The sequence below is a fragment of the Rhea americana genome, unplaced genomic scaffold (assembly GCF_003343005.1).
Source record: "Rhea americana isolate MKP2758 unplaced genomic scaffold, rheAme1 scaffold_15, whole genome shotgun sequence".
NCBI classification, from domain to species: domain Eukaryota; kingdom Metazoa; phylum Chordata; class Aves; order Rheiformes; family Rheidae; genus Rhea; species Rhea americana.
In genome coordinates, this window is record NW_028185594.1 from 7,214,655 (window position 1) to 7,229,121 (window position 14,467).

The 14,467-nt window shown below is 33.2% G+C and overlaps 1 protein-coding gene across 1 annotated transcript in view; it reads left to right on the top strand.

Annotated features, from left to right (window-relative positions):
• DNAH7 (dynein axonemal heavy chain 7) overlaps nt 1-14,467 on the top strand; it is a 115,510-nt gene that overhangs the window by 31,611 nt on the left and 69,432 nt on the right. Inside the window, exons 21-28 of the mRNA XM_085299497.1 lie at nt 1,593-1,733; nt 5,935-6,147; nt 7,057-7,166; nt 7,615-7,783; nt 9,162-9,264; nt 9,402-9,529; nt 11,047-11,259; nt 12,346-12,444. Of these exons, the coding sequence (XP_085155623.1) occupies nt 1,593-1,733; nt 5,935-6,147; nt 7,057-7,166; nt 7,615-7,783; nt 9,162-9,264; nt 9,402-9,529; nt 11,047-11,259; nt 12,346-12,444 (1,176 nt within the window). The remainder of the gene's footprint in view (nt 1-1,592; nt 1,734-5,934; nt 6,148-7,056; nt 7,167-7,614; nt 7,784-9,161; nt 9,265-9,401; nt 9,530-11,046; nt 11,260-12,345; nt 12,445-14,467) is intronic.

A 14,467-nucleotide genomic window follows, 5' to 3' on the forward strand; every position in this document is an offset into this window, starting at 1 on the left:
TGATCTTACAGGACTATAGTTCAAAGTAGTCTAGAGAAAATCAAAGAACTATTCTTTTGAATGGAAGCATTGAATCACTGTGCTGCTCTGAGTGGTCAGTAGGTATAACCTTCAGCTGAAGGCAGAACAGTCCTTTCTAGTGTTAGTGTGCATTCCTAGTGTGAGGCAGTTTAAAACTTAAGACTCTTTTTCGATATTCATACTATTTTTTATATGTCTTTAAGTACTGAAATACGGTTCTTCTTATTATTTTGGTTGCTTGCATTTTACTGATGCCTTTGCTCAGTGAATTATACAACCTATTTTATATAGTTCGTRGTCACTGTTTGTGCTGCTTGTCTTTCCCTATGCTAACTAATATCTCTATAAAGAGGAATTTCTTTCATTAATTCTAAAAATACCAGTTCTTATCTTGATTGGTTTTCCCATGATTCTTGTATTAATAGATAAGATTAAATTGAAAGATTTTCCAGGTCTTTAATATCCTTCTTAATTATGACTACATTTAATTAAGACCCTTAATTCCTTTTTTCAGATTGTATTGTTCTAATTTTCAGTCTCTCATCATCCTGTTATAACCATTTCTACTGTTATTTTCTAGTTCTTTTCAATGCCAAGTGAGGTAATCAAAGGTGCACACACTTTCCCTGATACAGTCTTAAAGTACAACATTTTAGCTGTGATAATGATAAAGTAGTATGTAAGAAATTGAATAACCTAAGCTACTTGCATATAATGCAATGGCAAACTGTCCTGCATAAATAAAAAAAGGGTAAGCACTGTTCGTCTGCATTTACCCTTGACTATAATACTGTTATTAAGTTCTAAAATAGCTAAACTTTTCATAGTTTTAACATTGATACAGACACATTTTTGTTACTCATGGATGTATCTTTTTTTATTGATGGCTTTATGCATATAGATTTTGTTAATTACAGAGTGGCTTGGAACTGCAAAACATATGGCAGATTTTCATTCAGGTGATTTACATTAGCTCTCTGAAGAAGCATCTAAATTTATTAAAGAGTTGATAATAAAAAATTCTGTTCATGTAGACTGATTGCAGTGGTGTGGATTCCATTACAAATTTTTATTTCATTGGGATTACCCTTGAGTGATGCTAGAACCAGCTTCATCATTCTATTGTTAGCAAATAAAGTTAGACATAAGTGTAAATAATATCTGCAAACTTAAAAGCTCTGAGATTTTACTAGAATGACTGAATGAAAAAAAGCCTTATGAATTTTGGATATCACTTCCAATTAAAACCATACTTGTTTTCTAATTTCATTGTAGTTGTGGCTAGAAAACTTGACATTTCTGGTGGCAACAATCGTAATAGAATGTGCTGTGAAATTAGTTCTCAGAAGTTTTGTATGATCAGTTGGTTCGTATTACAACTTTTTTTTTTTTTTTTTTGAGCTTTGAGACATTTACTTGCAGTATTTCAGTGTTACAGAATTAAATTTGAGTCTGAATCTTGACCCTGATTAATCTTTGATTCTCAGGATTAAAACCCGATCTAAATTAATTCTAGAGCTGAACATTATCTGTTTTCACATGTAATTATAGTATGCTTTTCTCTTGTCTAGGTCATTGGGGATGCAATTGAAGCTTACCCTAAAACTCCACGTGTTAATTGGGTAAGAGAGTGGCCTGGACAAACAGTTCTTTGTGTATCCCAAACTTTCTGGACAATGCAGGTACAGATGTCTATTAGAAATGGCCAAACGGTAAGAACATTTTAAAGGGCATAGTAATTTAAACTATGTAAAATTGGTATCATGTAGTGGTATATCAGGCCTTTGGTAGTATCCTTTTTGGATGGGTTGCTGTTCAATATAATAGATAATCTTCTGAGTATCTGAACTGTGGTTCTTGAGGACTTTGAAGTTAGTATTTCCTTTTGGCTTTAGGCAATCATGTTTCAGCACTGTGTCAGAATGTATTCTATGTAGCTGAATATGTACAGTACATGTTTTTGTGTGAACAGTATAGTGGCATACTTGGGTGGTGTGAATTGGCATCACTTGTCTGTCTCTCATTCAAAAGTTCAGCCTACATACATTAATGTTTAATGCTTTTTATAAAGATGGCCTAGGACTAGTAAAGAAGATAGGTACCATCGTGACACTTGTCAAGTAACGAATATACATGCAGATTGGTACAGAACTAATGATCTACAAGCTCATTAGTAGATCTAATGGGAAGAAAGGCACATTGAAATACATTGAATTTAAGGTTCAGGGTATGTGCCTTGTAATATTTTTCTGTCATCACTAAGGCATAATGTTCTGCTGCCTACCTGCTGTATTTGGAGGTGTTCCGGAATAGTTACAGGATGTGTGTCGTCAGATGAGGCGACCAGATTTTTATTCTCTGATGCTGGGACAGAAAGGGTCATCAAGTTTTTTGTAGCTATAAATAAAGCTATGACTTTGATACTTCATGTTACTTTCTCTTCTCTTGGTTCCAATTTTTTGCAATGAGATGGTATCAACTGGAAGAATTTCTACAGTATTATGGTTTTGGATTCTCCCTGTTCAGATATATCTGAGCAAACACAAAGTTAAACCTGATCTGTGATCTATATAAAGAGTAGTATTTTCAGATTTTGTAACATTTGCTGCTTATTCACAGGTAGGGAGTAGGAGCAATGGCTCCTGGTAATAGTGGATGTTCTGAGTAGCTGTACGTCTGACCTACTTTTTTTTTTTTTTTTAAAAAAAAGCCTTCTGAATGGAAAGGGTTTTGCATCTTCTGATGATCTGCCACAAACTCTCACCAGATAGAACATCCAGGCTTACAGGCTTCAAATATCTCTCTGCTTAACTATTTCCCTCTCTCATATTAGAACATAACATTGCAGAAAATCAGTGACTCCATCAGAGCCCAGAAAGACTGCATTCTCCATGAAGCAGCAGCTTTGTTTTGGATAGAATAAGCACCATCTTACCTTCTTCTTAACAGCAAAGGCAGTACCACTCAGTGCACACCAACAAAAGTAATTAAAAAAAAAAGCTCTTCAGAGTTTTTCAGGACAGGAAGCAGTATCGTTTAAGTAGCTCATAGAATATGTATTCACACATAAATGCACATGCATACACACACATGCTCCCTTTCATGCATTTTTGAGTTCRTTGTTTCCAACGGATAACTGTTGTACATAAATAAAAGATGAAAATTTCTCATTAAAACCCAATAATAAATTAAGATGTTGTATAAAAACAAAGACATTTCCTGAATTTTGAAAACTGTCTTGTGGACCAAGTATACTCTGAGTGAAATAGTCATACAGTCAGGAGGATACTACCAAAGAATATTACTGACATAGGAGCTGAGGGCGTACTCTGTGCCACAACTGAGATCCTAGGTTTTTACTTGTTTACTGAGTATGAGCAAGTGGGTTTTTAACTCTGATCGGAGTGAGATATTTAGGATTTTGTTTTTTGATGCAATACCGTAGCAGCTGATCTGCTTTTAAACTCTTTTTTTCTTTTGATGTACTCAAAAATAGGTCATTCTAAGCAGATGAATGTCCAAACTTAATGTCTGAGAAATAATGAGCTGAGAGAGGGCTTTAAAAAAATGCAAATTATAATAATCTGTTGAAGGTTATCAATGTCAGGATATCTGAGGAGAAACAGCAAGATAGAGAGAAAAAACTGAAACAATCTTAGAAGAATTTTTCTCTGAACAAACAGAATCCATTCCTCTGTAGAAATAAGCTTTGGTATGAACATACTACTAAGTTAATTCCCACATAGTTATTTACTTCTTCTCTTTTCTGTCTTATTCTGATACAATTTTAATTCCTCTGTATGCCATCCTGTATTTCACTGTTTGTGACTTACCCATAGGTACGAAGAAGAGAAGCTGTGTACTAAACTGAGACTTCTCTCATATTTTAATTTACCTTGGAAATCTGCTAAATTGTTTTTTTTTTTTATTTTCTGTTAGGTGTAAAATTATCTTAACATTAAATGAATACATTTGGTTACTTTCATGCTAACAGTTGATGTATTTCTACTACTTTCTACTGCTATATTGGTGACTTGAAAGATCTTAAGTCTTCAGCAATAAAAAGTGAATCCCAAAGGAGTTGCATGCATTTTTGATGACTCAGAAAATAAATTATTAACAAAAAATTATTGGACAGTTCCATACTCTGTCCATTGGGCAGCTCACCAAGACTTAAATCTGTGTTCCTCACCATTAAAAACAGAATGCTATTCACAATATGAGTAGGAATATATGCAGTCAGTTAAAAGAGAGAACTTTTGTCTTCCTCATATTTGCAGAATTTGCTCATGTTTAATGCTCTTTCTACTAATTAAGGAGCATGACTTGCTTTTCTGTCTGTTATCATAGTCCCTTTCATGATTTCGTGTAATTTCTTACGTATTTCTATGATCTTAATCCATTACATAGTTTTTCTTCCTGTTTAAACTTCTTTCAAACATACAAAGAATATATTTTCTGAAGTCATTGTGTGATTTCTGTCTAAGTTAATTTGCCAACTGTGTTCTCATAAATATTCTTCTAAGAAGTGGAGAGTTATGTGAAATATCACAAATGCATATGTTCTATGGTAGTCTTTGAGTTACAAAATACTGAGAATTTTGGAGCCTTTCCAGAGTGATTCATGATGTTTCCAGAGAGAATGATGGGACTGCTAGTTTAAGCCTAAGGCTATCTAACCAGGTATTAAGTTGTTATAGGACTTAGGATGCTTGTTAGGATTCCCAGCTCACATCAGCATTTATTCTGTCAGGGGACTGGGAATCTTAGCAAGGTTCTTTTATAAATGCCTGGAGCACTTCTTCAAAGCATAGATTCATTTAAGGAATCCCAAGACTGAATGCTTCTTTTTGGCAGAGTTTTGCTGCTACCTGAGACCCTAAGTTTGTGCCTCCTTAAATTAGATCGCTACTTGTTAGTTATCCGGACTAGAGTACAGGTGGGCAGGGTCTTGAAGGATGTACCCTCTTGTACTAGTGTCATAGTGCTCTTGTACTAGAGTAACTAGTGCTGCTCGTGTGTTTTCATACATACATTGTGCGGTTTGTCCTATTTCACTTCAGCATTTAATTTTGGAGTTCTGCAGAAAAGCAGTAACAGGATAGTGTTTGGACCAGTCTTACCCTTTTTATAAAGATAGAGAACATTCAAGGCTAATGCGGACCTCCAGTGGATATTCCTTCCTAAAAGAGTCTGCATTTGAGCACAAAAGATATTTTTAACTGGCACACTCCAGGAACTGGAGAACTGGAGTCTCTCTCTCTCTTTTTTTTTTTAATTGCAGTTCAATAAGGCACTTACTGAAGTACATCTAAGTACTGTCGTGATCCAAGTGATTTTTTTCAAATTGGGTATCTTCTGTTTACCAGTGACTTATTAGTGTAAAAGAAGCTATCAGTTATCACACGGGAGAAACAATTTAACTAACTGAAAACAAACTATTACCAGAAGTCAACAAACTGAAAAATTGCAAGAAATTACATTTCCTTGTTAACTTGTTTGAATTACAAATGTGTTACTGTTTATAACTGTAGTAGGACATAAAGGTGTTCTTTTAGCATGATAGTGTCCTACATGTAATATAAGTAGATCTTTACAATACTTGTGGTGTTTTCATATTCTTAATTTGAAATATATAAAAAGATATGGACTGTTTCTTTTCTTCCCAGAAGAAAATAGCATATACTTTTTGTTTCCAGATATGTATCATAGGTGTTCAAATAGGATTCTGTTAAAGTAAAAAAAAAAAAAAATCTCTTTGAGACTGCCAGTGAGGGAAGGACATTTTACTATTATTATAGTGAGAAGGAACACTTTAATACAAAGAAATAACGGTAATATTAAAAAATACATATTTTAACATATATTTTCAGATTAGAAATGCAACTTTCTAACTTTTTAACATTTTCCCAGGCACTAGAGGATTTTCTGGAACAGAATAATAGACAGATTGAGGACATTGTCACCTTGGTGCGAGGAAAGCTGTCTAAGCAGAATCGAGTGACTCTAGGAGCACTTGTTGTGCTTGATGTTCATGCTAGGGATGTTCTTGCATCTCTAGTAAGCAAGAAAGTCAAAGATGAAAGTGACTTTGAATGGTTGAGTCAGCTTAGGTACTACTGGGAGGTAAGTGATACCTCTCAATCCTATTAGAAGGTAATTTCTATTCACAGCTTTTCAATTTGTGCTTGCTTGCTGACACAGAATAGTTGCACTGATACGAGAAATTTTGCTGATCAGAGAATACATCTAACCAGTCGTTCTGTGGGTTGCAAACTAGAATGGCCAATAGACATAAATAAGCAAATTTTAATTAAAAATTACCTTTTTTTTTTTTAATTACTGTGGACTTCTACTGCATTTGCTGAATCTGCAGGAGGTTTACCGATAAAATTTGTTTATTCAAAGACTGTGCTTTGCTTTTTTGAATCTGCAGGATAGAGAATGCTGTAGTGATAAGAAGTTTCTAGTTAAAGGTTTTAATCTGATTTTTTGATGTTATTTTATTTGTGTGTTATACTTCTTGACAAAATAACAACATTTCTACAGGATGGTGGTAAGGTAGTATATATTTACATCCATCAGGAGAAAGTTTCCTATAATAAAGAAGATATTGCATCTGTAATTGAAATGTATATATATAGAGAGACCACGCATTACCGTRTTAGAGTCACTAACTATGACTGCGACTGTGGGTTGCGATTACTTCTGCTAAACCTTTCAGAAAGTCCATTACTTTCTGGGGAGCTAAACGAGAAAGTTTTACGTACCAGTATAGAAGGATCTTTTGTGAGATAACAGTTAATGGAAAAATTGTGTGGTCTTACTGTTGTATAGATACTTTATTATTCACTAAATGACAATATTTTTGCTTACTTGGATCATATTGAAACTAGTGTCTCAGAGCAATCAGTGGTCTGCTATGCAGTTGTTTCTGACAACATTGTGCCTATTTAGGAATTTAAGGAATAGTTGTTTGATTGTTTTGTTTTTAATTATTTATTTAATTTATAAAATTAATGCCTGGTTCCTTAGGAAGGGCATCTGCAAACAAAAATGATCAATGCTGGATTGAAGTATGGATATGAATATCTTGGCAATACCCCTAGGCTGGTTATTACTCCACTTACAGACAGATGCTACAGGTACAACTGAAAATTACTAATGTGCAATATTAGCACAAATTTACCTAACTGAGATATTAAATTAATTCCAAGAATAGGTGACTCCTAAAATTTTGTTTTTGTTATTCTAATAAACATAATTAGAATAGGATACATATTTTTGCTAGCATTAGTATTTTAATTTAAAATTGTGATAAAATCTTTTAAGACACTGTAATTAGTGATAAATTACAAATGGCATGAAATTTAGAAGGTGGATGATGAGCTATGATTTACATTGAGCTTCTAGTAAGCTTTATATATTAGTAAAAATTAGATTACAATTATCAGGAGTAAGTAAATAGTACTGTCAGAAAAATGCAGATATGAAACAGCAATTTTTAGAAATTTCTGATAAAAGCTATAGTAATAGAAAAATGTCATAAGAAATAGTACAATTAGATTTTTTTTTCTATCATTTTATTTTCAGAACCCTATTTGGTGCACTTCACCTACATCTTGGAGGTGCCCCTGAAGGTCCTGCTGGAACTGGAAAAACAGAAACTACTAAAGATTTAGCAAAGGCTGTAGCTAAGCAGTGTGTGGTTTTTAATTGTTCTGATGGATTGGATTACCTTGCACTAGGAAAATTTTTTAAGGTTTGGATAAAGCTTGAATGTCGTATCCTCTATTGTAATAAAGCCCTGTAATTACTTTGGCACTTGAAGTGGTCTTAAGGTATAGTTAAATATAACTCTGCTTGCTTGCAGGCCATTTCATGATGCTGGTATTGTGCAGACAGGTCTTAGTGTAATTAAGAATGCAACCCAAATATCAAAATTGTTTGATTCTTTGCCTTGAAAAATGGAATATACTATAACATTTTTATTTGTTGCAGATAGAAGACATACCATCTAAATGAGTAGCTTTTATCAGCTGATTGGAAATTTAGGGGAGTTGGGTAATCTAAATAAGTTAGTAAAAGTAGCTWTATTTTGCAAATTTAGCACATTTATTTCAGTACTGGCCTGAAAATCCAAGTATTGTACCAGGTTAAAGCTCCTAGCGTAGACAGGTCTGTATTATGAAAATCTATTCCGAATGACTGTATGTTTCTTATAGTCTAGTGTTCTGTTTTGGACTGGAATTATACAAAAATAGAGCAAGTATACTCTCCTCACTGGCATTACCCTTCCCTTCTGAGTCAGAGGTGGTATTGGAACCATGTGCTATGCCTTCAAAAATCAACATGACAAAAGTTCACCAAAATAAGTGTAGTGTTTATTTCAAACGATAACAGCAAAATTCTGTTTTAAATGTGAGTTTTGGAATTAAATGTAAACAAAGCATGAAGTACTGTCTAGAGAGTGTACTGCGGAGACAATACAGTAGCATTTCAAGTACATACCTCAGAAAAGACCTAAACATTAACCAGAATTATAGGAAAGAGAAAACTAGTCTTCGGTTACATTCAGATATCATAACATGTTATAATATCTTGTAAAAGAATGATCTTTTACAAAAATACCTTGCATATCTTGCCAAAAAAGGTTATTTTTATTCATACTGTAAACCAAATGGTTAATTTTAGACTGTGCAAGAAATTCCTTGCATTGCCTGCTGTCGCTGTGAATTACTAGTCAGTATAGAGGCAAAAGAGTGGTAGGTTTTTTGCAGGCATGATGAAATCTTTTCCCTTGTCCAATTGTAAAGTACTTCCTCCAAGGGTTAAACCTGCAAAATGTGTGTATTAGATAGGCATTTTGCATAGGACAGAAGAAATGGGATTATGGATGAATGTGTACAGGTTTGTTGTCCTGACTTTTTCTCTTTTTTCTTGACAAGCAAAAATTAAAARATTTTGTAATACTTTTGGGAGCAATTTCTATCTGGAGTGAGTTATTGCCCTTGTTCATGGTTATAAGTCCTCTCTTTGTAAATGAAATCTTTTTCTCATTACAGAATTGTTTCAGTCAGCATTGGTATGTCCAAAATAAGCAGTCATCTATGGACTAATCATATTCTTGTCTCTTCCAGGGGTTGTTGTCTTGTGGGGCATGGGCTTGCTTTGATGAATTCAACAGGATTGATTTGGAAGTACTCTCTGTGGTTGCTCAACAGATTCTTACTATCCAAAGAGGTAACCTGTTGTTTTAATCTTTGAGTTTTTTTTTTTTTTTTTTTTTTTTTTTGTATCTTTGTCTTAAGTATAGGAAAAGAAAAATAAAGACACAACAAAAAGTCCCCAGCAATGACTTAGCTTTTATTTGTTGCTAGGCATTAATTCAGGTTCTGACTTAATAGTGTTTGAAGGAACTGAATTGCAACTGAACCCTACGTGTGCTGTCTTCATTACCATGAATCCTGGTTATGCTGGGCGTTCAGAGCTTCCTGATAATCTTAAGGTATTATAACATCTGTCATTTTATTACCTTCATTAGCTAACATAGAGCATAAAAAAAGAAAATGCTTTCATGTCAAATATACAAGTTATTAAGAGTATGTAATATCACTAACCTTCTATTTCTCAAAATAGTTTTTGGTGACATGTTTCGTTAAAAGAAACTAAAAAGAATAATTAAATTGCAACATAAGGATAAACTAATAAAAGAATCAATGTCAAGAAGTGGTTGTTTGATTGAAGGTCTAATCTGTCAGGATAGGAAAAGAAAACATAAAAAAACTTCATGTATTTCTTAGCCAACCACCTGAAAGCTCAAAAATTAAAATACTCTTTATGGAGTTCAAGCTGTGAGCAATATTTTAAGATTTAATTAAAATTCTATTTTTTGAATAATTTCTGTGTCTTCCTGAAAAATTACTTAGTTTGGTCTGAAGAGATCAGACTAAGTGTAGGACTTATTTGTCGTGTTTAAGTCCACTATTGAGTAGCAAATTTTTTGTGCTGTTTGTTATTTTTAAATAAGTTTGATTGCAGTGCATAAAAAGCATTCTCTGCATATGAGCAGACGTCCACTGATGATGGGAACCAAATGAGAAATTCTCACAGTAATGTCAATGAAGGTTTTGCTATTGACATTGATTGAGCATTACTATCTTTTTCTTGTATTAACCAGAAAATAAGGTTGTTTTAGCAGGCAACACATAACTTTCCTTTTGCTTAAGGTTTCACAAATAAAATTATTGCAACATGAGGACAGTTAGGGAAACAGAGCAATTTGTCAGTATTTATCTCATCTCTTAGATGAGATGAATCTCATCTTACTTTTTAGCTCCCAATGGGAATGTTACAAGAGTGTATCCTACATCCATTCTTACCTCTTAAATACATTTCTCCTGTGCCCACAGCAAGAAAAGGAAGTTGAACAAATATATTAATAAATTAATAGAAACATGTAGATAATCCACAGTCTTTTTCAAAACTGTCTGAAGCTCACTCACTAGCACATAGTATAAATACAAGATATAAAAATACTCCTTGGTAGATGAGAGAGGAGAACTTTCTGGAAGAATATCAAAAGCACAAAAAAGTTTTGTTTGTTTGAAAATTTTGGCTGCTTATTTGGTAGAACAGTGGTAAAATTGGGAAGTAAAAGCTGCAGTTAAACAATTCTAATGGGAAGAGTCTGACTGCAGCTGCTGCAAAACTTACTTATGGTAGTTGTATGGGACTCCCCTGTTCCTTCTAAAGCTTGTGATATTTTATGTATTTTTGTTCTTAATCTTGAATAAAGACATCTACTACCATGAGTTGTTACTAAGAAAAATTTAAGCATTTAAAAACTTTTATGGGAAGCCGTAAAATACATGGTAGTATAATCATGGCCATAATGATAGATGAGTTTAATTGGTCATCAGTGTATTAATGAAATAATAATAATAAAAAAATATTTTATGTAATTGTAGAAAAATGTGATAGAAATTTTTGCTAATGTGATTTTTTCATATTTGTGTCTAATAGGCTCTCTTTAGAACAGTAGCTATGATGGTTCCTGATTATGCTATGATTGCAGAGATAGTTCTGTATTCTTGTGGTTTTGTTACTGCCCGACCTCTGTCTATAAAAATTGTAGCTACATATCGTCTGTGTTCAGAGCAATTGTCCTCTCAACACCATTATGATTATGGAATGAGAGCTGTGAAGTCAGTACTTACTGCAGCTGGTAACCTGAAGGTAAATGATTTCTTACATTTTCTTTGCCATCCAGTAACTTTCTCAGTAATAAATCTGTTTCACAATGGAATGTACACTATTCTGCATAATACCAGATAGATGTTTACAGTGTTTGTGAGCCCCATTGATTTTGTATCAGCTAAGCAGAACAGCCCAATGAAACTCTGAAAATGAGAACATTTGTAAGGCACGTGTAAGGCACGAGCTGAGAAAAACCCAAACGGAGATAAAGCTAGGCCATTCCTGACAGTTGTTTCTGAACGGCTGGCCAGTTACATGTCTTCCAAGAATTCTAGTTAAATTCAAGTTCTTGTCAGCTGTGTTTGACCTATTGGCCACTGCTTTACTATCTTTTTCTTAACAGTTTTCTTAACAGGAAAACTGTACTCATACTGTTTACAGTACGAATAAACACATTCTAATAACACTTCATCTAATATCTGCCATATGTGACTCTGATCTCCCTTTTATCTTTAAGGAACACTGTGTAGAATGTAGTGTTTTGTTTTGGCTTGTGTAGTGGATAAGTGAGCACATTTTATTAGGATAACGAAGCTGTCTGTTTTTATTAATTTGATTATTTTTATTTAGGTAGACTRTTAAAATTGATAATTCTCTTCTATTCCAATCTTTTTACCCACAAGCCTACCACAAAAGAAGAGAAAAAGTTAAGTGTTGTGGCAAAAAGATATATTTCTTGTGATCTGTACATAACCTTTTAGAATTTCCACTTTACTGCATACTGAAACTTTACCTCAAAGTAGGGAAATTTATCCTCCTTCGAAAGGAAAGGACCATATCTCAGCAAAACTTCAGCAGTTATGGGAAAGTGTCATATCAAATTTATAGCAGAAGCTATCATTAGGCATAAACTGAAGTTAAACTGGACTGACTGTAGAAGCCCACTGTAAACATTTGATATGAATGTATAAACGTACATTTAGGACATGTGTTATTTTCATTGGACCTGAACCTGCCAAAAATCTACACAGGTGCACAACAGGAACTATTCTAGAACAGAGGAAATTTAATATTTGTTTTCTGAAACTTTAAAAAATAAATGACACTATTTTTTATCTTTTTCAGTTAAAATATCCATTGGAGGATGAAGAAATTTTGCTACTCAGATCCATTATAGATGTCAACCTGCCCAAATTCTTGTCTCATGATTTACCACTTTTTGAGGTAGGAAATACGAGGATTTTTTTGTAATTTAAGATGGTTATAAATACTAATTGGTGCAGCTATTATATAACAGATTAATCAGAGAAATGTCCCAAAAGATTTTTTTTTAATTTAGATTGTAGTTATTTTAAAAGTTAGTGTTAACTGTTCCTGACTAGCAGGTGCATCTAGCATTTGGGTTTGGATCAATGAAAATTTCGAACATGTCTTCTGCTTGAAATGATAACATACTATTTTTATATATCCTGTGCTCAGGATTTCAGAGTGTCTTATTAATATGCTTCTGAAATCAGTACCAAGAGCCTCCTTTTTATAAGAGAAAGATTTGATTTTCATTTAAAGTATGTGCAAAACAGTAAATAGAACAAATTGCTCACATTCATTTTTGTCCTGAGTTTATCTCAAGCTGGAGATCATTATCTGTAGCTTACTCCCATGTTTTACAAGATGCACTAACCACAGTCAGTCTGTGTCATAATTGCGCAATTTGGATTGGACTTCAAATCTGTTACAGGTAGATAGATATGTTTAATATACCTCTGGTAGAACCAGACACACCCAACACAAAGGAGAGCTGTCAACTTTATTAGGAAAAGTTTGCAATGTAGCTCTGAGCTTTCTGTGTCCAGMTAAAAAAAAAAAGAAGGATCTGGGCTAGTGTTTATAGATGTTTGGAAACTGAAAGCATTGCCCTTTACGTGCGTTCTCTTTAAACTTTAGTGGAAAGAAAGATCTTACATGGAAAAAATGTGCTTCTTCATATAAAGCCATGGAAATTTTTATGCAGTTACATACTCACAGCATAGAAAAATTGCATTTTGCAGTAATAGGTATGTTCTAGTAGTCATATTAGTTGCAATCATATTTTACATAATTATATAATTTTATAATGAAATAAAATGAGAAGTTTTGAAAGAGAATATTCATGATGGCATGAAAATTATATAGAACCTCTTTACATTTTAAGAAAAAGCATTAGAAATTTGAAGCACAGAAAAGTTAATTGGCTCACCTAAAGGAATATGAAAAAGTAATGATTTAGGAACTAAACATATGTCTCTGGACAGTGTAACCTAATTAATGCTATCCCTAAATTACACATCTTTACCTGAAAGACTCTTGACTATTTTCATTAGCAGTGAAGTAATGGGAAAAAACCTTATAGAAGTTCTCTTAAATTGAAGAATCCTCATTTTTTTCTGCTGAATTTCAGTCTTTAAGAGAGTGAAATGCAATGTATATAATTCAGTTACCACCTAAGAAGTACCTCTAAGTATACTTATRAAATAATACTTGTACATTTTTCACTTTCATAGAATGATACATATATATCATTTTAGGTATGAAATAGTCTTGCACATACTAATACATTTTGCTTGCATACATTAGGCTTGTTGCCTAAAATAGCAAAAATTTTAAAAGTTGAAAAGAGGAAGCATCACACTGCTGACTTGTTAAAAAAAGAAGGCTAAGGGATATAAGGCTCAAACAAAATAAAAGTAGATGGTAATATTTGATATAGAAAGAATGTATATTACTAGGAAAAAAAACCTTAACAAATGAGTGTGACATCACAGTGTCATTATAATTAATTATTCATTGTCATACCATTTTAAGGATCAGGAATAAATGTGGCCAAGAGTATACAGGAACTGTAATAGCCTGAACTGTTTATTCTGAAATATGTAGCTTTATTTGAAGTTCTTATCAAATACAGAAATAATTACAATAAGATTTAAGTTTAGCAGTAGTAATGTCATTTTAAATTTTACATATGATTCCAAGAATTATTTCCATCCTCATTATGAGAAATATTTCAAACAAATATTCATTTACTCTCTGAGTTTCTGTATCAGGCTTGGGAGAAATGATGAAAACACCTGCTTACTTGCTCATTCCTTTTCATTTGTTTTTTTTCCCCTCTGTTGTTCAGATTGTCAGTGTTTCTGTTGAAGCATGCAAATTATACATGCTATTATCTGTCCTGCTTTACTCAAAGCTATGGTAGCTTCACTTATTCCAA